This window comes from Armigeres subalbatus, chromosome 1, assembly GCF_024139115.2.
Source record: "Armigeres subalbatus isolate Guangzhou_Male chromosome 1, GZ_Asu_2, whole genome shotgun sequence".
Lineage (NCBI taxonomy): Eukaryota > Metazoa > Arthropoda > Insecta > Diptera > Culicidae > Armigeres > Armigeres subalbatus.
Genome location: NC_085139.1, coordinates 100,593,978 through 100,613,663, shown reverse-complemented (window position 1 = coordinate 100,613,663; position 19,686 = coordinate 100,593,978). Strand labels below are relative to the sequence as shown.

The window sequence follows — 19,686 nt, the reverse complement described above, 5'->3', positions numbered from 1 at the left end:
GGAATTATGTGGGGATTGTATTGGGAATCCTTTAGGGATTGCAACGGGAATACTTTAGTAAAACCAACGGGAATCCTTTAAGGATTCTGTGGAGAATACGATGAAAAGATTATATCGGTCACCACAGATTCAAACGGGAACCCTTTAGGGATTCCAACGGGAATAGTTTAAAGATTTCAACGGGAATCGTTTAGGATTCCAACATCCTCGTTGGATTGCATCCCTTTAGGGATTGCAACGGATTCCTTCAGATATTGTAACAGGTATACTCTAGGACTCCAACGGGAATCGTTTAGTGATTTCAACGGAAATTCTTCAGGGATTCCAACGGGGATCCTTTAGGATTCCAACGGGAATCGTTGAAGGATTTCAACGAGAATCGTTTAAGGATTCCAAATGGAATCCTTTTGGTATTCCAATGGGAATACTTTAGTGATACCAACAAGAATCCTTTAGTGATACCATCGGGAATCCTCTAGGGATTCCAAAGGGAATCGTTCAGGGATGCCAACGGGAATCGTTTGGGGATTCCAACGGGAAGTGTTTACTGTTTAGGGATTCCAACGGGAGTATTATATTTGGAATCACAGTATCACCACAGGATTACCTTCGAAATCTCGGCAGGATTTCCTTTGAGTTCTCTTTAGAAACTGCGCAGGATTTCTTTCTGAATCTTGGCTGGATTCTGAAAATCCTGTGGATTCCTCTAGTAACTCGGACTTTTCAAGTTCTCGAAGGATTTACTTCGAAATCACGTAAATATTTCCTTTGGAACCCCAGAATGATTTTATTAGGAATCCTGAAAGGATTCTTGTCGGAATCTCGGAAGGATTTCCGTCGGAATCCTGGAAGGATTTGCATTGGAATCTTGGAGGGATTTCCATCGGAGTCTCGAAAGTATTCCCATCGAAGCTCCGCTAAAGTCCTGGAAGATTTCCCTCCGATTTCCCGAAAGGATTCTGTTCAATCTTCCGAAAGAATTCTCTTTGGTCTCTTAGAAGAATTCTCTCCGACCTCTCGGAAGGAAATTTTCCGATATCCTGGACACAGACAGAGAAACAGACGTATCACTCAACACATGTTACGTCGTTCACCTTTTTAACGGTTGATTTAATTTTTCCGGAAGGATTTCCCCTGGAATCTTTAAAACGACTTTGTGAAATCTTCGAAATCCCTTTCGGAATATCGGAAGGATTTCCCGGGAGGATTCCCATAGAAGTCCCAAAAGCTTTCCTATTGTATTCGCAAAAGCATTTTCGTCGGAATTCCGGAAGAATTCTCGTTGGAATCCCGAAAGTATTCCCGTCGAGGGCTGTAAAGATTTTCCTTCGAAAATCGGAAAAATCTCCTCTCGGAACTCCGTGGTTATCTTTGGATACCCAAAAGGATTTCTCTTGGATCCCTAACAAGCGTTTCCAAAGGTTTTTCTCTCAGATATCAAACAAACGCCTCTGGAATTACTCACGTAACCACTCTTCAATCCCAAACGGCATCTAAAACCCTAGACGGATTCCCTTTGACATCCTAGGATTCCTTTTGAAATTCTTGATGCCTTACCTATAACTAACTCTCAGAATGATTCCCTTTGGAATTCCTCTTAAATTTCCTTACGAATTTGGGGACATTTTACTAAACATTTTACATTTGGGGCCAAAATACGGCGGAAAAAAATCCCGAGGTGTGAGGCTACCTTGAGCCAGGAAATCGTTGAAGGATCTTTCAGTGGATCTCATAAGCATCTCCATAGTATCCTAGAATGATTCCATAATTCCAAAATTTCCTTAGGACCTCTTGGACTCCATGTGAAATTCCAGAACAATTTCTTCCAAAGTGCCGGGGTTCTCTACAAGAGACCACAAAGATTCCTTCCGGAACGCCTTAAAGATTCTCTGCGAAATCCCCTAGCAATTTCCTTCATAATCGACGAACGATGTTCTGCGAGATACCCGTAAGTAAAATGCATTACGGAAACTCAGTTTCATTTTAAGATCCAAGAAGTTTTTTTGAGAATTCCAGACGAAAACGGTTCTCGAATTTTAGAATGACTGCCTACACCTTCAGAATCCATGGGAAATTCCCTTTTTTTCCAGAAAGATGGCTTTTGGAATCTCGAAAGCTTTACTTTCAGGATCTTAACAAGGTGCGTTCCTAAATTCCAGAAAAAACAAATTTTGAAAGCCTTAAAGTGATTTCTTTTGTATTCCTTAACAGAAATTCTTACAGCTGGAATCCCACAAAGATTTCAACCTAAACTCAGGAAAATTTCTATCAGAATTCTGAGGAAATTCACATTAGAAACCTAGAAGATTTTCAATTATCAGAGCGAATCCCTTCAGAATTCCATTGGATACCATTCGGAATTTTATAGAAACTCTTTTCAGAGTCAAGCGATTTCCCTAAATATCTATAAGATTTCCTTCAATATCTTTCTAAGTGCATTTAAATAATCCAGAAAATATTTCATAGAAGCATTCTTTTCGGAATCTCCTAATGGAATCCTTCTAGGTGACCTTATTACTGTTTGTAAAGTGTTTGTATTCCAAAGCAGTATTTTGAAAGAATTTCTTGAAAAAAAAAATCCTTAAAGAAATTCTTCTTTCTCCGCAAAATCTTTTTAAGAGTTCATGGCATCTCCTAAAATCTTGTGGATTATGGGAAATCCTCTGTTGTGTTCTAGATATTCTCTTGGATCATCTTGGAACAATACGTATTTCAATGAATCATCTTAAAAATCGTTTCTTACCAGCTCAACTAGACTTTTTTTTTTGTATTTCAGCATCTAATAGACCACCGACCTCCACTTAGTAAAGTTGTTTCTACGGTGGCAACTCATCTAGAATTAATCTGGGTGTTCTAATAAGTAAGAAGCTGCTCACCTTTCGACATGCCATTTCACCGAACAGGAGTTCGTGTTCACGTTAACTTGCGTCCCCCGTCATTACAGCTGGTTGTTCCAGAAAGACCGATAAGGGCAATGAATCCTACGGACCGACTGTGGCTACTCCCAATAACAATCCCTGCCTAGCCTTCCAGTTGACGAACAATGCCACCAGTCTGTAACTGCCAACCATCAGTAGTGAAATTTATTCTAAGAATCTGCCGAATGGCACACTATCACCGCACCTGTGTGGTAATAACCCGATCCGTGGGCATACAATAAATATTCTATGTACTTTCAATATAACAGAGAGAAAAAAAAAAAAATGATCACAAATAAATATTGTATGTGCAATAACAATAAAAATAAAGTTAATAAGTGATTAATAAGCCGAAAATACCAGTATTGAGAACCTATATGCTCGGACGCTTTTACATCGTATTGATTTACATCGCTTCGATTACGTAGTTTTATTTTTTACATCGATCGAAATTACATCGCCTCCTTTCATTACACAGCAAGCACTCTAGTACATCGCGCAGTGTAATATTCAACAGCCGATGGATTCTACGGGTTGAAGCGATTTCGATGTAATATTCAACAACTATTTTTGCGGTGTGGGAATCCTGGAGGATTTTCTCAAGAATCCTGAAGGTATTTTTTTTGGAAATCGACTGAGAAATAATTTCAAATTTTATAGAGCAATTTTAGAAAATTTCAATTTTTTTTACTTGTATAATCTCATAATAATCTCACACTCATCATATTTTCCATAAATGATGTCTATGCGCGCTTGTTTTGTTGTTGGTGTTACGGATGCGGAATTTGAAGATGCATGGAGTTCAAAAACTGATGGAATGTGAAGTCGGCGAGCAACGAGAGGTGTTAATCATCAGTGTGAGTTCCGGAGTGGTGTCTGACCCAACGCTAAAGAGCCCCGCACATAGCATACGTTTGCGTTGCGTTTGACAGTTTTCCCATGGGAAATGTGTCAAACGCAACGCAAACGTATCCTATGTGCGGGGGTCTTAACAGCCAAAGAGGCAAAAGTCAGCTGCACGTAATCGAACCCCGTCTCCACCACCTGCCAGAAAAGTATCCATCGCTCAAAAGGCATCACCTTCCAGGGCGGCAAAGCGGACATCCCTAGCGAGAAAAGACATCTTCGGCGTAAAAAGTATCAGCTGCGCCACAGCCTCCAACCCGTAAAGTATCTGCTTCAACAGACGCTTCTCCTTCCAGAACGCCGCAGAACAAGAGACCCGCTCGATATTTTGGACGACTAGGCTGCCTCAAGAAAAACTCACTAGAACACCATACCGAACACGACAGGTCGGAGCCGTATCAGTAGGTCATGGTCTATTAGTGTGGCCAATATGGTCCTTTCTGACGTACTTCAACTGTCAAATCGGAAACATATTTCTTCTCCACCTGGGAAATCGCTCAGAATTAGCACTCCCAGTTGGTAAGGCTGTCAAAATAGTTGATTTGTGAGCGGTCAGCAAAGTTACATCTACACCAGATTGTAGTGCGCTGTATTTATGGGACTGGCAGTCTTCGTCGCTGAATACTGCTATGAGAACCCTTCAATCTCAACCAGCAGCAACGGCTATAATCAGCTTTTGGTGATTAGTTAGGTATACGTTCGCAACTGCAGCACTGCCTTTCTTCAAATCTATTTTACGTACCACAAGTAAACAGGAATCCATACGGTGTCTTGAAGTCCGGATGTGTTTAATCAGACTTATTCATCGAACGTGGAATCAATTTTTTTTATCTCAATTTGATCCACTTTCACATCTTAGGCTGCTCTTCAACTTCATTGTGTAAATTAATTTTCCCAGCTTTTCCTGCAGAACAGCAGGAACTATCGCTTTAAAAAAAACAGTTTTCACCGTGAAAAACCTCGAACATCACCTGACGCATTCATTCGACATGGCAGAACGAACGATTTCCCTAGCAGCACAATTCTGACATAATAGGTTGCATCAACTTCTACATGACCTTATCTTATCCAGTAGAAGTCAAGGACACTTGTTTGTGACAATTGTATTGCTCGGGTTGGCACTCTGCTGCTGTGCTGCCATAATCTGACAAAGTGTTACAAATGGTGTTAACGAGTAATACGAGCTTTTTAACAAGAAAAATGGAAATCATGTTCCTATTCACTTTGACCCGGCTGCCCAAGTACATTGCCGCCTACAAGTTGGCGGACGTTCTAGTGTGGGAGTGGGAGCTAGCCTTGATTACTGTCATAGTTCCCGAGCGCATGTAAACAATCAGCATAACGCAAATGGCTACCAGCGAAAAACGTTTACGTTAAATCAACCGAATTAAAAGAAAGCTTCAACGCGCAGATCTTTCATCGATTCCGCAACATCCAGATAGAGATAACAATCCCCTGCCTCTTCCACATTGATGTTAATAAAAATGTTCTCCACAATCATATCGTAATCGTACAGATGTTCGCAATTCAGGTGAACCAGAACCACGGTCAATTGTGTACGAAAGTCCAGTACCATGTTATTCGGAATGATCACAGAATAAATCGCTTTGTTGGCATTGGAATCATTCTCTTCTACCTCGTTGACCATCTCATGAACCTCTACGTTGGTGTGCGCCATTAGAACATCTAATGCTTTTCGAAAGCATCCGGTTGATCAGTAATTCCAACAATAAATTGATGTCTTCCACACATAACTACGGAATTGTTCCATAAGCGCGATCCATGGCGTCAATAGCTACTCTTCGTGAAACTTTTTGGCCAGTCTCTTGGCCGTTTCCACCAAAAACTCTCCCCTTCGCTCCTTCGAAATTGACGGCAGCATAGCAAAAAGCATTTGAAAGCTTGCTTCTCTTCACCCTTCTTTTCCAACAACTGAACACGTTTCATTCGTAGATCAAAATTTTTCGGATCCTATTTGATGGTCCGGGCGTAGCACATCAACGCCCGGCTAAGATTACCTAGATTCTCGGATATCTCCGTAATGCGAACCCACTGTTGGATGTTGAAGGTTACAATGGCCGTGATTAACGAAAACTGTAGGAAATTTTTCGGATCTTTCGTTTCATATATTTAAGCTAACGTGACGAACGGCTCGTGCACTAACGGCATTTGTCGCACAATCTCCAAACATAACTTTTTTAGCCACCTCGGCGTGTCCACAGGAGTAGCAAAAAATGGCTTGTCACATCGATCCTTGCAAAGCCTTCGGTGTCGTTTCATCGGAGTTTTGCCGTCAACCTTCACCTTGCAAATTTCCCCTCAACGCATCAATCCGCTTTAAAATCTTTTTCGAATCAGGAAGACTTCTTGGCCAACTTGCCGTGTCGCCCATTTTTCTTCTTCCAAGTCCATTTCTCCGCCCTGCTGCATACGGGCTTGATATTCCGCATAGCTGATCTCACCGGCGACAAATTTCTTGATCAATATTTCGTTCCGCTGTGGGTTTTCATCGTCCGTTTCCGACTGTCGTGTTAGGGCCGTCTCCTCCGTCTCAATCCCTACAACGACGTCGACGCGACCGTGGACCTGCGTGTTCTTCGGGGAGTGGCAGCCATATTTTGGATGTACTCGGTTCACCCGGCAGGGGAATTTCATTGGCTTCGACGAATTGGGCTAGTTCCTGCGGGTCCAGCTGTAACTCGTCCAGTTCCTCAACGACACTTTCCGCCTCGCACTGATCGGTATGCAGCAGATGATATTATTATGAGAAACGAGAATGACAAGCGAAAAACAAAAACATCAATGCTGTCAGTAAATAATGCACGGTGAGAAAAACATATGGGGAAAACTGATAACTGACAGCGTCTTTAGTGTCTTTTCAGTTGTATACCTAGGACTCCTACACACCGATTTAGAATTAAGCGCAACACCGAAAAATTCCGAGTGTCGGGTCCCGGTTATTAGTTCCTGGCACCAGGTCAGATAGTAGTTTAGTTTTTGGACACAATTCTGCATGTTCATGCTGTTCAACAGAATGGAGTATGCCGTAGAAAAAAAGGCCAGATAAGGAAAGAAAACACCAGGTCGGATTAGGAAGGAACGGATCCTTTCATCATCAACACCGATCATTCAAAATCACTCAAAGAAGAAATGGCAGGAAATTTTCTATAGGTACGCCTGCTTGAATGAAGCACTCATAAATGATATCCCTGTAAATTTGCCGGATTTACCTGTAATTGTGAACAACAGTCAGGTTCTGTCTCAATTGGATAATTAAACTGAAATTAAACTTAAAAGTGACATTTCAATAATTATAGAATAACCCTGCTCGCAGAGCAAGATTACTTTTGACAGATATCGAATCATTTTCCATCGATGTCCTATTGGAATTGCTGGGTAGCACCAGCCAATCTTATAACGGGGTGATTTTTTAATTTTCGAACTGTCACTTTTAAGTTTAATTCTCCAAATGAGACAGACCCTCAGTATGCTGGAAACAATATGTTGATATCTCTGTCCTTAGGTTCTTTCTTCTAGATCGAAAGCAATGCACACGTGTGATCACGATTTCTCTTCCATAATGAATAATTATTGAGCTGATTTTTACATTTTTGCCAGGGTGTAACGAAAGAACTATAGGCATGTTTTATTATTGGAGGAACAGTAGGCCATTTTTTTATATATATTAATCAACTTACTGGTTTTGTAGTTTGTCCACCTATGTACAATACTAAGGACACACCTGTGGTATTTGTACCATGGTACAAGGCGACAATAATAGATGTGGCACTCATTTCAAGATTCTTGTACCATGGTACGAATACCACCAGTGTGCCATTAGTATAATGCGCATGTAAGTGCAGGGAAAAAAACTCATCCATGACCAAAAAAACGCTCGAAAAAACGTTTTATAATAAACGAGAAAGGCAGAATTACCACTAGTAGTTTTGTAGTTTTGTTTTTAATTTCTAATTTAATTCCGGATTGTATTATAATCCTCTCCGGTTCCTCCACTGCTTCTGAGCGATTCTGGGATCTCATGAGACAGTTGTTGTTAGAGATGTTATTTCTGGACCGATTGAGTCAACACTTCCAGACGTGGTTGCTGCTGGTGGAGTCGGTAATTGAGATTCCGGTTAGTCGGTGGAAAACAGATGTTGGTGGGAAAACATATCGGGGGTAATAGGCCATATATGATCACCACGCTAGTGTAGAATTGCGCTTGTATGGGAAGTATGGTGAATGATTCAGAGACGTATGCATATGGGGAGACGTTTCGACATGCCGCCAGTCCGACGTTCCTTTTTATTCGACTCTACACACAAAAAACAAACATGGTTTTACGGAATGTTTTGCACTTTCCACTTGAAAAGTGCTTCGTTTTCTCAAAAATAAAAGTTTAATTGCTCGAAGTCAAAGTGATTCTTTTAATTCAAAAGTTTTTTCTCGTGTTTCCAGTGTAAAAATTAAAAGTTCTTCCATTTAACATCAAAATTCTGGAACTGTCAAATCACTCAACGATGAACTTTGAGCAAAAAGAGAAATGGAAATAAAAATTATTTTCTCCGTTTCGCATGGGCACTATGGAATATTAGATGGTAAAAAATAAATTAAATTCATTGAATTATTTAAAATGTATAGATGACCTGCATTTTTCTATACCTACTTTTTTATATTTACCTTATTATGTTTAATTCAGATTATGACTCACGAGCTTCATTACGCGTCAAAGTGGTGAAAGAAAACTGAATGTATGAGTATTGGTATGAAGTTGTATTTTGTCATATGATGAATGGTATAATCTGAATATATTATAACAAACATAATATTTTTCTGAATTAATGGACAAGAAAGTTTTTTATATTATAGAAACTTTTTTGCCCATTAATTCAGAAAAATACTCATAGTGCCTCTCAACGTTTTCACTTTGGGGCTATCGCTGTCAACCAGTCTGACCAGTGTATATGCGAGCAAAACAAAAAGTATTGGGAGTCAAGTCGAGTCAAGTACAAGACACTGAAGACGACCACACAGTTGTGGTCGAAATACGTATCTGCAAAGATAACGAAAATTAACTAGTGGAATTAAATGGACAGTACTTAATTCGTCTTAGACGGTTTAAAAAGTATTGTTTTGTGCGGTTGGCCACCAGAATAATTATTATCTCTAATAAGAGCGGTGTCTTTGCCGGCAGAATCGGTGTCTAGGCAGTGGCAACTGGCACTGATCATCCGATCATCCCGGAATACTCAGGTACGTCATATTGTTTTACAAATTATATAAAAATTGCCGGTACTGGAGCTCACAGTGCTTCGCTCCGATGCTGTAATGGCGTGAGCAAAATTAGGCGTTAAAGTACCGGAGTTGGTTCTTGGCTGTTCTTGGCATAAGCTCATTCAGATTTGCTTTTCTATTTTTACAGATAATTGCCAGGAAGATTATTCCGCAATGCCTAAAGATAGCTACGATGCGCATTCTTATCCTCGCTACGGACTGGACCCAGGGCTGAAACACTCAAAAGTGGTCACCGTGTGGCGGGAGGTGCAGCTTCGAGTGCTGCAGGTGGCATCTTATGCGTGACAAAAATACTATAGAAGTAATAAAATGAAAAGTATTGCGCAGATTCCGCCTTATTAGACTCCTGCGCGAAAATTATTTGCGTGAATATTTTTTCCGTGTCACACATACAAATGAATTGACACTGTTTATTGTTTATTTGAGTAAACAAAAACATGAGTCTTCGATAAATAACAACAACAAAAAACAATTACGAAGATAGTTTGAATGTATTGGTGTGCACGCTAAAAATTCGAAGAAAAACGAAGTTGCGCCAGAGTCTAAAAATTGATGCAACGGGCAATATAAGCTAACCATTATTTGTTTATGTATTTTAATTCAAAATGGGAAAATAAAGGGTACGAGGGAAGCGGGAAGGTTCCTTTAATTAGAAAATTAGGCTTCTGAATGAAAATAATTCACTATATTTTTCAGGGTGTGAACATTTTCATTTGACAGTTCTACAATTTAGATTTGAATGTTCAAACTTTTAATTTTAGAGCGACATGCCACTTTTGAACAATGATAGTTGCAAAAGTTGGCGTACTTTTATTTTGAACCTATGCAACTCTCTACGAAAAAGAACCAACGCAACTTTTTAAAATTACCAATGGTTTTTTTAATTTTATTAATGTTTTTTCTTTCTGTGTAGGTGTAAATCTTTCATCCATGAAACATTCCGTGCCGGTCGCCGTCCCAGTTGGCCCGTAGATAATAGTGGCGGTGTTACTGGTGAAATAGTTGGCGAACCACTAAACATGTTGTCCTTATTTAATGGGAACGCCGGATCTGTTTGCCAGTCCAGCTGTTGAATCGCGGCGGCGGAATTGGCATTAGTGGAGAAAGTTTCCATTTTAAGGAGTTCCAAAATTTCTATTTTGTCGAGCTGCTGTTCTCCACAACGAATTAGTATACGCCACCCGGCTGACTGTGATATCACGCTGCATAATTGATTTGGCACCCCGCATAATCATGGACCATACTTAGACCGCATCTGTTATAATTGAAGAGAATATGTGTTACTGTATCGATGGTCTCACTAATAGTAGTTAACCATAAATGGACAGTCTCATATACTGTTTCAACAGTAGCTCAGATTGTAAACGGCCAAATGACCATATGAGTAATAGGCGGTTAAGTATAATTAACATTCAAATCCGATCGTTTTTCCGAACAAAATTTTCGATGTACCATACATCAGTTGGTAGATGTACAATTGAAGAACTATATAATTACACATCGACAGCATGGTATGTATTAACAGTAAGTGTTGATGTAGGGTTGGTATGGTAAATGAAGCTTAAAATTGTATGCTAACAATGAAGCGAATAGTGACAATATATCTTATAACGCATATGTAATTTTGACTGCATGGTATGTCGTTTTTCATTATGCGGGACATCATTAGGTATTTTGATATTTAAGCATATAAAAGGCACTTACTGGAGATAATGGTAGCACTCTTCTTATTTTATAATGATATTTATAATTTGGCATAAAAGACTTAAAAATATATCCAAAATAAATTTTACTTGCCTCATTAATCTCGTGTTTTTTTAGTAAACATAAACAAATGATTTTTCCGTGATGCCATGCTACATAAAAGCCAGTGCCCCCAAAAATATTATTATTTTTGCTTCGGCACATTTCGGCACAGTATGGGCACAATGGGCACAATTAGTTATTTTAGAACTGTGCCGAGTGGCTCACCCCTTGGCAAAATGCTATATTGTCGGGCCGGCACCAAACCGGACCGCGCGATTGAGCACTCTCGCGCTGCGACGCGAGTCGCGACAATTTGAAATATTTCATTAGTAGTGCGCATCATGCACGCATTGATGTACTATCATGCGCACTAATCAGAAATGAGTTGCGACGTCTGATAACTGCAGGTATTTCATTTTATTGAAAACAAATTTTCGATTTTCGACTAAACACGGAATAATATCTCGAGAATCACAATATTGCCGGGTTTACATGTGTGTACGTGCACGATCCGTTCAGTGCGGCCCTGGTTTCCATCATTGAACAAGCGATCATTAATGATTGATCGTCATCACGTCATCACATGTGCGATGACATTCAACGCATTCAACTCAAAATTCCGCCGAATCGAAATCAAAATGCTCTGATGTCAAAGTCGTCAAAGTGATGTTTGATATTACCCCGGTTTTAATTTCGTTGAATTTCCGCTACAAGTGCGCTTTTATTCATTTTTCATGTGAGTAGAGTTTATTCAGACACAACCGATACAACCCAGCAAAATGGATGCATGTGAAGTGTGCGGCCAAAAAGAATTTACGGTGGAAGAGGGTTTCCACTACTGCACCGAGTGTGGAACGAAGTCGCAACGGCATGGCCCGGAGCTAGTGGCTGATTTCGATGAAAAGTTGGAGACGGGTGTGAACCCTGTCACTACGGCCATCCGGATCAAACAGGACAAAAAGAAGGGCAAAATGCTAACCAGCTGGGAAGTGGTAAATTACATTTTGCTTGGCTACACCGATCGACTGGTGGCATTAGGTGCCGGTAACGACTTCAAGATGACGGTGCTGCAACTGTGGACGTATTATCTACGTCGGATGGAAGTGGCATTCTTTGATAAGAAGAAACCGGAACGACCCCGATTGGATGTTTTCCATAAGTCGATGTTAGTATTTAATACTTTCCCTTAATAATCAATAGGCAATAAAAACCTGGTTCTGTGCAATAATTCACTTTTTTGTTTTGTTTTAGAGATGCGATGATTCTGTACAACCGTAAAATCAAAAAGAAACCAGAGCGCAGAAAAAGTACTGACTCGAGTAGCAAAGTGACCAGTTCGGTGACAACTTCTGGAACGGCGATGAATAGAAAGATACGCTCGGAACAGCGGAGTTTGCTGAATGCAGAGTACGATTCGTTTAGGGCCAGCCAGCAATCGGACGTGAACAGATCTTTACATGAGCTTTCGGTTCAATCTTTGAATGCCAGTTTGTCGGGAACTGAGAGTGAAACCAGCTCGAAAAGTGCGGGACAAAGGATAAAATTTTCTCGTCGGGCGAGAACGAAAATGAAGCACAAGCTCAAAATGCAGAAAGGACACATTGAAAAGCACGAGAGCGATGTAGAAGACATGTTGAAATGCCATGGAAATAAACATCAGAGCAAAATTGCCAGAAGGCATAAAATGGAACCGGAATGTTTGACGAGAACAACGATAGTTTCCCTTCTGGGGTTGGCTTTAAATGTAAGCCAGAGCCAAGTTCAGTTGGCAGATTTGATGCGATTCCATAGAGAGGAACATCTTTTATCAACAAATCTTATGCAGTATATCCCGGAAGAAGTAGAATCTAGCAGTTGCACAGAAACGTTGGCGCAACTCCAGAAAGGGCAATCGTTTTCGCATCACAATCTAAACATGGGCATCGCACGATTAGTCAAATTTCTGAACGTCCAACCAGTTACTCCGGATCTTAGTCAACTTTGTAAACGCTATCTCGAGGAATTGTGTCTTCCGACTGACTTGATGATATACTTGGACAGACTGTTGGCTGTTTTTCCACCAAAAATGATGCACTATAATAACAAGTATCTCCCAAACTACGAAGGCAGGGCAATGGCATTTATTATGTTCCTGCTCAAGTTACTTTTCGGATGCAACGATTTTACTGAAATGAAATTGTCCAAATCTGCCGCGAAGTTCAACACCTTGCTTACCAATCTCGGACCATCATATCGACCGATTTTTGTTTTTCGGGAATGGATCCGTTATCTGGAAATGAGAAAAGTCATCCTGGCCCAAGTTCATCATCCTACGAATCGATTATTGTCCAAAGAAGAGGGAGTTGAGCAAGACGTGGCACTATTTATCGACCACAACATGCGCAAAAAGCAGGGTGGAGATTTGTTTCGAGCGACAGCTAAGACAATAAACCGCAATTGGATGTCCAAATTGAAGGATTTTGTCACAAACATGGTTAACACTCACCATCGTCTAAATTCGGACCAACCCAGCCAAAAAAGTATTGAATTTGAACCCAGCCTTACTCCGAATCGATCATACTTTGAAACATTCATCTTGTGTTACAATGATGATGGCGAAAAATACGTGCCGGAATATATGAATGATAATCATTCCGAACGCACGGTTGCTCCACTTGTCAGCCCATCCGATCTTAAACAGCTTCTTCGCTTCAATCATCAAATCTCGCTCAAAACGAAAAGCGTGTCATCGGCTATTTGTCAACTGGAATTTATAGACCAAACGATCGCGAATAATGTTCTCCACGAGTTGCTGAGAAACGAGTCGCCCTTCCTACTCATCGACGACTGCAATGAATCCACCTGGATACCCCCGGCCAAACGATCTTTTCAAGCCCCATCTCACGAGAAAATCCTTTCCAAGGTTTTGCTACGCAACGAAGAGCAACATGAAATAAGTCACAATGTCATCGAACAAAAACGAGATTCCTCGAAAGACAACGATCAAACAATGACAGACTCCACATTCATGTCCAATGCATCGGTGGACCTATCCGAGTTGCAAGACACCTGCTCTCAGGATTCCTTCGTGCCACCGTACCAAAATACAACGCACTCGCTTTTGACGCCGAACTACGACTATTGGGTCCGATTTTTCCCTACTTCCGTCTTCCTGACGAGGGAACAGTTTGACGAGGAAATCGCAGCAACATTGCCGGATAACTTTCGCCTGGTGCTGGAGGAATGTGCCCGAATAGTCGAGAGCCAACCTTTGGACCTCTACAAAGAACTGATGACGGTGGAGACATACTTGTTCTACGCGGTGCAGCCGGTCGAGCGATTTTTCGATGGGACCGATGGTTGTAAAGTTCAGTTTGAGACCCAATTCGGTTCCAGGATGGTCATGAGGGTGCGCGAAGCGATGGAAAGGTATTGAGTTTAGGATTTTTTTTCTGTATTATTCGGAAAGCAAATACCTAATTGTTAATAAGTTGATTCTGGTTGAAATTTTTTATATTCGAAACTTTCCATCTTATCACTCGCATTTTGAACGTGGTGCATTATGTCGGCAGACCAAATATTTATTAAATTTATAAATCTACTCTTATTTCATTCGTGCCTATCTTACTATTGCCTTGAAGGAAGAGAAAATAGATTCGGGATAATGTGTTTCGGTGATGGTACATTGTAGAAGCGTTTTGCGGAAATATTTCCCGTAGAATTCGGGAAAAGGTGAATCTTCTATACTTCAGCACAAAAACATTTTTATTTAACTTTCCAATATGGAACTAGGGGGAATGACGGCTTTGGCAGGTTTTGTTCTATTATTGGCAGGGGGGTTTTTTATGACTGACTATGCTCAAATTTGGCCTAAGCATTCTTTGCATATCAAAGAATATTGTGGCCAAAATTAATAAAATTTGGTCGACAAAAACCCCCCTGCCAATAATAGAACAAAACCTGCCAAAGCCGTCCTTCCCCCTATAAAAATAGCTCGTAATGTGTATGCCAAGGGCATGAAATAACAAAAAATCATTAATTCGTTCAGAAAATTGTTGACTTTTTTGACGTAGGACTACGTCTGTCTTTTCTATATTGGGGTACACTAATGTCCTGTGAAACGCGGGACGCCTATCTGTTTTACGTCACTGGCTTGGAAATTTAAATAAAAGAAGTGCATTCCGCATAGATTTTGGGCCAAAAAAATATTTAAAAATGTTTGTAAGACCGTATAAATGAATGTAACTTTGTAAAATGAAGTTGAAAAATGCAGCGTTTCGCGGGGTTATGGGTGCTTGATGGCCTTGTGTCACTGCTTCTGCCTCATAAGCAGGAGATTAAGGGTTTGATCCCTGGCCCTTTCCAATTTCCTATTAGATAATTTCATTAATCATATAACTCAATCTCTTTGCAAATCAAATTCCCATTGCTAGCAAGTATGATTCTAAATATAGAATTGTTATAAAAAGCTGCCTGTTACTTAGTAGCAGTAAATAAAATGTAAAAATAGATTGGCATTCATTTGTACCCGTATACGAATGCTATATACGGTCGCTATGCTCGTGCAGGCCTCATACAAGTAAGAATGTGTGAGGTTGATGTGCGGGTAGCGATGGTATGGTAGACGTGTGCGTGGTATTAGAATCCAATAGCATTCAAATTCTAATTGTAAAAAATGAATCCCATTAGAATTCACTTTAATACTTTCTCATTACTCTAGTACTTCTAATTCTCATTCATATATTCATATCCCATAGATCGCATCACTTACCAAAGTGAATCCAGATAATATATCCCTTCATACTAACACAATATCCTATCCTAAGACTATCGTGGAGATGCAGAGGTATACTCGGTCTCTAGTAGCAACGAGAGTTGAACTAATAATCCTTCCTTCCCTTGATGACCGTAAGGACGTAATTGACTTATTAGAATGCAATGAATTTCCGAAATTTGCACATTAAGAATGATAGCTTAAACCTTAAACCTAAGCTCCATTCAATTAATTCCCTGTGCAATTTCGCAAGTTCTAGTCAATCACGGAGTAGCAACTACGAATTGTACGGTTATCCTGCTCATGAAGTTGAAAAATGCAGCGTTTCGCGGGACGTCTGGTCACATTAGGGTACACTTTACGATTGCAAAAATCAGGGACCGTCACGAAAATATGATAGACTTTAAACTTTAATATCTCAGCCGTTCCTCGATGAATTTGAGACATAAAAATTGAAATGTCAATTTGAAAACGGTTTTTTACGAACAGATCGTAAGTTTCGAGTGGAAGATGGATTTTCAGTTATAATTCGTTGAAAAATGACGACAAAGATATAAGGGGGAGAGACGGCTTTGGCAGGTTTTGTTCTATTATTGTCAGGGGGGTTTTTGTTAGGCCAAATTTGAGCATAGTCAGTTATAAAAAACTAATATACAGGCACAGATAACAGATATTGAAGCTAGAACAAATTTTATTGAAAATCCTGTGTAAACTTTTGAATTGATATACGTTGGCCCACTACTGCCATCTACTCAACTGATTGCGGCAGTACATAAGGATGCAGCTGATTAACAACCGTCGAACGCAGCCAATGCATTTGACAGCCGCATTCGGGCTGCGTTTTCAATAACAATGATCCTTGCGCCATCTCCAATCGATTGCCAAACGCGGTCCCAATTTAAAATACATTTGAATTAACGGTTGCGGATGTTTACACACGTATCGGATGCCAGCCTCAATATCTGTTATCTGTGATACAGGGGTTAGACAAAAAGGTTGAGATAGGCAAAAAATTGTCGAAGTTCAAATCAGCATAACTTTACGTAGAATTATCCGATTTTGATCAAACTGGGACCATCGGACGCGAAAACTCTTCTAGTATACTGGCCTTATGCGAAACCTCCGATTGGCCCTTGTCCACCGGTGGTGTTTCGGATTTTCCGAGGGTATGTTAAAAATGCATTTTTTCTGCTGCTTGTCATTTTATATGACGTTTGCTGCCATCATGTTTTATGTTTTCCCCAGAAACTAGAACTAATATGCTGGCCAATACTGGCTGCAGATCAAAAATCCGTTAGGTATACGCAGAGATATGGCCATTTTCGTGAAAACGATACGGGATTGGCCATACATGAATGTCAGTGGCCTGAACAAATGTCAGTTTCGTAGAACTTCCGAAACATGTTACAAATTGGCCAAAGTGTCTTACAGTCCTCAAAATATATCTCTAATAAAGATCCAATATTCATCGTCTTGGGAAAACATGAATTTGCAGAACATGCATGGTTCCAGATGGTGCCAAAACCGGCCCCTCCTGGGAAGCCCATGGATCCTGCTATAAGGGTGGCAGTGGACACTATTATTCTGGAAATATTTCTGTAATCATCGTCTCGCAAATCCATGAAGTCAGATACTCATATTTGCATTATTCCGATCTGTTATCATTTCATCATGTTCCCGGTACCGTTTTTACGGGAATGGCCATATCTCTGTGTAGTTTAGATGGATTCTCGATCTACAGCCACCATTGACCGGCATATTAGTTCTAGTTTTCGGAGAAAGCATAAAACATGATGAAAGTTAACGTCACATAAAATGACAGGCAGTGGAAAAAATGCATCTTGAACATACCCTCGGAAAACCCGGAACATTTCCGGTGGCCAAGGACCAATCTCAGGTTTTGCAGGGGCACAGTATACAAGAAGAGTGTCCGCTTCTGATGGTCCTAGTTTTATCAAAATCGGATTATTATACGCAAAGTTATGATGATTTGAATTTCGACTTATTTTTACCTATCTTAACCTTTTTATCTAACCCCTGTATATAAATAATAATAATAAAATAATAATAGAACAAAACTTGCCAAAGCCGTCATTCCCCTTACTTTTTCCCATTGGTAATAATTATTTTGAATCTCATGTGTTAGATTATGGCGTGATTAGTATTTGAGATGGATCCTCCACCGCCAACCGATACCGTCAAAACACTAGGCCTCGTCTGGTGTCCCTCCGCCGATGATTTCAGCTTCACCGTTCCAAAGTGGAGTACGACAACAGGGGTGACGAAGAGGACTGTTGTTTCCGATGCATCCAGATTGTTTGATCCATTGGGTTTGATTGGACCCGTAATCGTCGAAGCCAAGATTTTCATCCAAACACTGTGGAAACTCAAAGTGAGTTGGGATGATTTGCTTCCTGAAAACCTTCAAGCGTGTTGGTTGGAGTATCGTAGGAACCTTAATGCTTTGGAATCCATCAGCATTCCGCGATGGATCAACTACAGTACGGACTGTGTCTCAGTCGAATGGCATGGTTTCTGCGACGCTTCAGATAGCGCATACGGCGCTTGCTTGTATATGCGATGTACCACTTCTGATGGTTCCGTTCGGATTCAGTTGATGATGTCGAAGTCCAGAGTGGCACCCCTGGAAGATTTGAAGAAGAAAAACCGCAAGCTATCTACGCCCCGTCTCGAACTTTCGTCCGCACTGCTCCTCAGTCATCTTTACGAGAAGGTTAGCCAAGCTACCCAATTGAAAATTCCGTCGTTTTTCTGGACTGATTCCAACATTGTTAAATTTTGGATTGCGTCGACTCCATCGCGATGGCAAACCTTTGTCGCGAACAGGGTGTCTGAGATCCAGCACCTGACTAAAGGTGGTTTATGGAACCATGTCGCAGGAATCCAGCCGATGTTCTTTCGCGTGGCATATCAGCCGCTCAATTGGAGTACCAATCCCTTTGGTTTAACGGACCCGTTTGGTTGCGTCAAGAACGAAACTTCTGGCCCGTGAACGCTGAAGTTGCTGTTGAACAGCTAGATCCAGCTACCCTCGAAGAACGAAAAATCGTAGCGCTACCACTGCAAGCAATTCCGCCAAGTGAAATATTCTCGCTACGCTCGTCGCTGTCGTCGTTAGTTCGTTTGGTAGCTTGGATTCGTCGTTTCCACCACAATGTGCAGAGTGTCAACCGAGGCACTAGAAGCAGGAACTAATAACCTGCTAGTTCCTGCTAGAAGGGTCGGATTAATCACCTCGCAAGAATATGAAGACGCCATGCTACATCTAGTTCGGCTATCACAAAAAGAATGCTTTTCGCAAGAGATAGCAAATCTGTCCAGTGGGACTCAAATTAAAGATTCCTCCGCAATATCGCCATTGAATCCTATGCTGCAGGGTGAAATACTTCGCGTTGGTGGCCGGCTCCAATGATCATCGACCATCGTCATCCTCTCGCTTCGCTGGTAATCCGCCACTATCATTTGAAGATGCTTCACTCCGGACAACAAGTTGTCATTGCCACTCAGTACGACGAGATGCAGACAGTTCTCACTCAAATTGAGGCAGTGTTGAACATTAGACCGCTTACTCCAATCAGTAATGATCCTGGAGACTTCGAAGCCCTTACTCCAGGTCACTTCCTGGTGTAACGTCCGTTGACAGCTATCGCTGAACCTTGTTTGGAAAACATTCCAACAAACCGTCTTTCCATTTGGCAGCGAGCCCAAGCATATTCTCAGCAAATCTGGAAGAAGTGGACCACACTGTACCTTTCCGACCTGCATAATCGGACGAAGTGGACAAGGCGACGAGACAACATAGCTGTTGGAACAATGGTTCTATTGATGGACGAGCGGCTTCCGCCGCTGAAATGGAACCTCGGTCGAGTCACCGAAGTGTTCCGAGGCTCTGATGACAACATTCGCGTGGTAGACGTACAGACTAGCAGTGGAGTATACCGTAGAGCGATCTCGAAGATTTGCATACTTCCGATAAGGGACAACGCAAATTCTTCGAACGATGAGGCATAATTTGCCTCCACCGGTGGTGCTTCGGCACCCGCGGAG

General features: G+C 41.0%; 1 protein-coding gene and 1 pseudogene across 1 annotated transcript; one reads left to right on the top strand and one right to left on the bottom strand.

The window, feature by feature from the left end:
• Positions 1-5,211: 5,211 nt before the first annotated feature.
• Positions 5,212-6,582, bottom strand: LOC134206377 (general transcription factor 3C polypeptide 3-like; annotated as a pseudogene).
• Positions 6,583-11,468: 4,886 nt separating this feature from the next.
• LOC134203635 (TATA box-binding protein-associated factor RNA polymerase I subunit B) lies at positions 11,469-14,339 on the top strand. Its single transcript, XM_062678522.1, has 2 exons — positions 11,469-12,030; positions 12,117-14,339. Exons 1-2 carry the CDS (start codon positions 11,645-11,647, stop codon positions 14,278-14,280), a joined length of 2,550 nt encoding a protein of 849 aa, XP_062534506.1. The 5' UTR covers positions 11,469-11,644; the 3' UTR covers positions 14,281-14,339.
• Positions 14,340-19,686: the final 5,347 nt, after the last annotated feature.

Bases quoted from the DNA above. Each gene is read 5' to 3' on its own strand.
- LOC134203635 (XM_062678522.1), top strand. From the start codon at position 11,645: ATGGATGCATGTGAAGTGTGCGGCCAAAAAGAATTTACGGTGGAAGAG. The intron at 12,031-12,116 runs GTTAGTATTTAA...GTTTTGTTTTAG, and splicing joins GATGTTTTCCATAAGTCGAT to AGATGCGATGATTCTGTACA.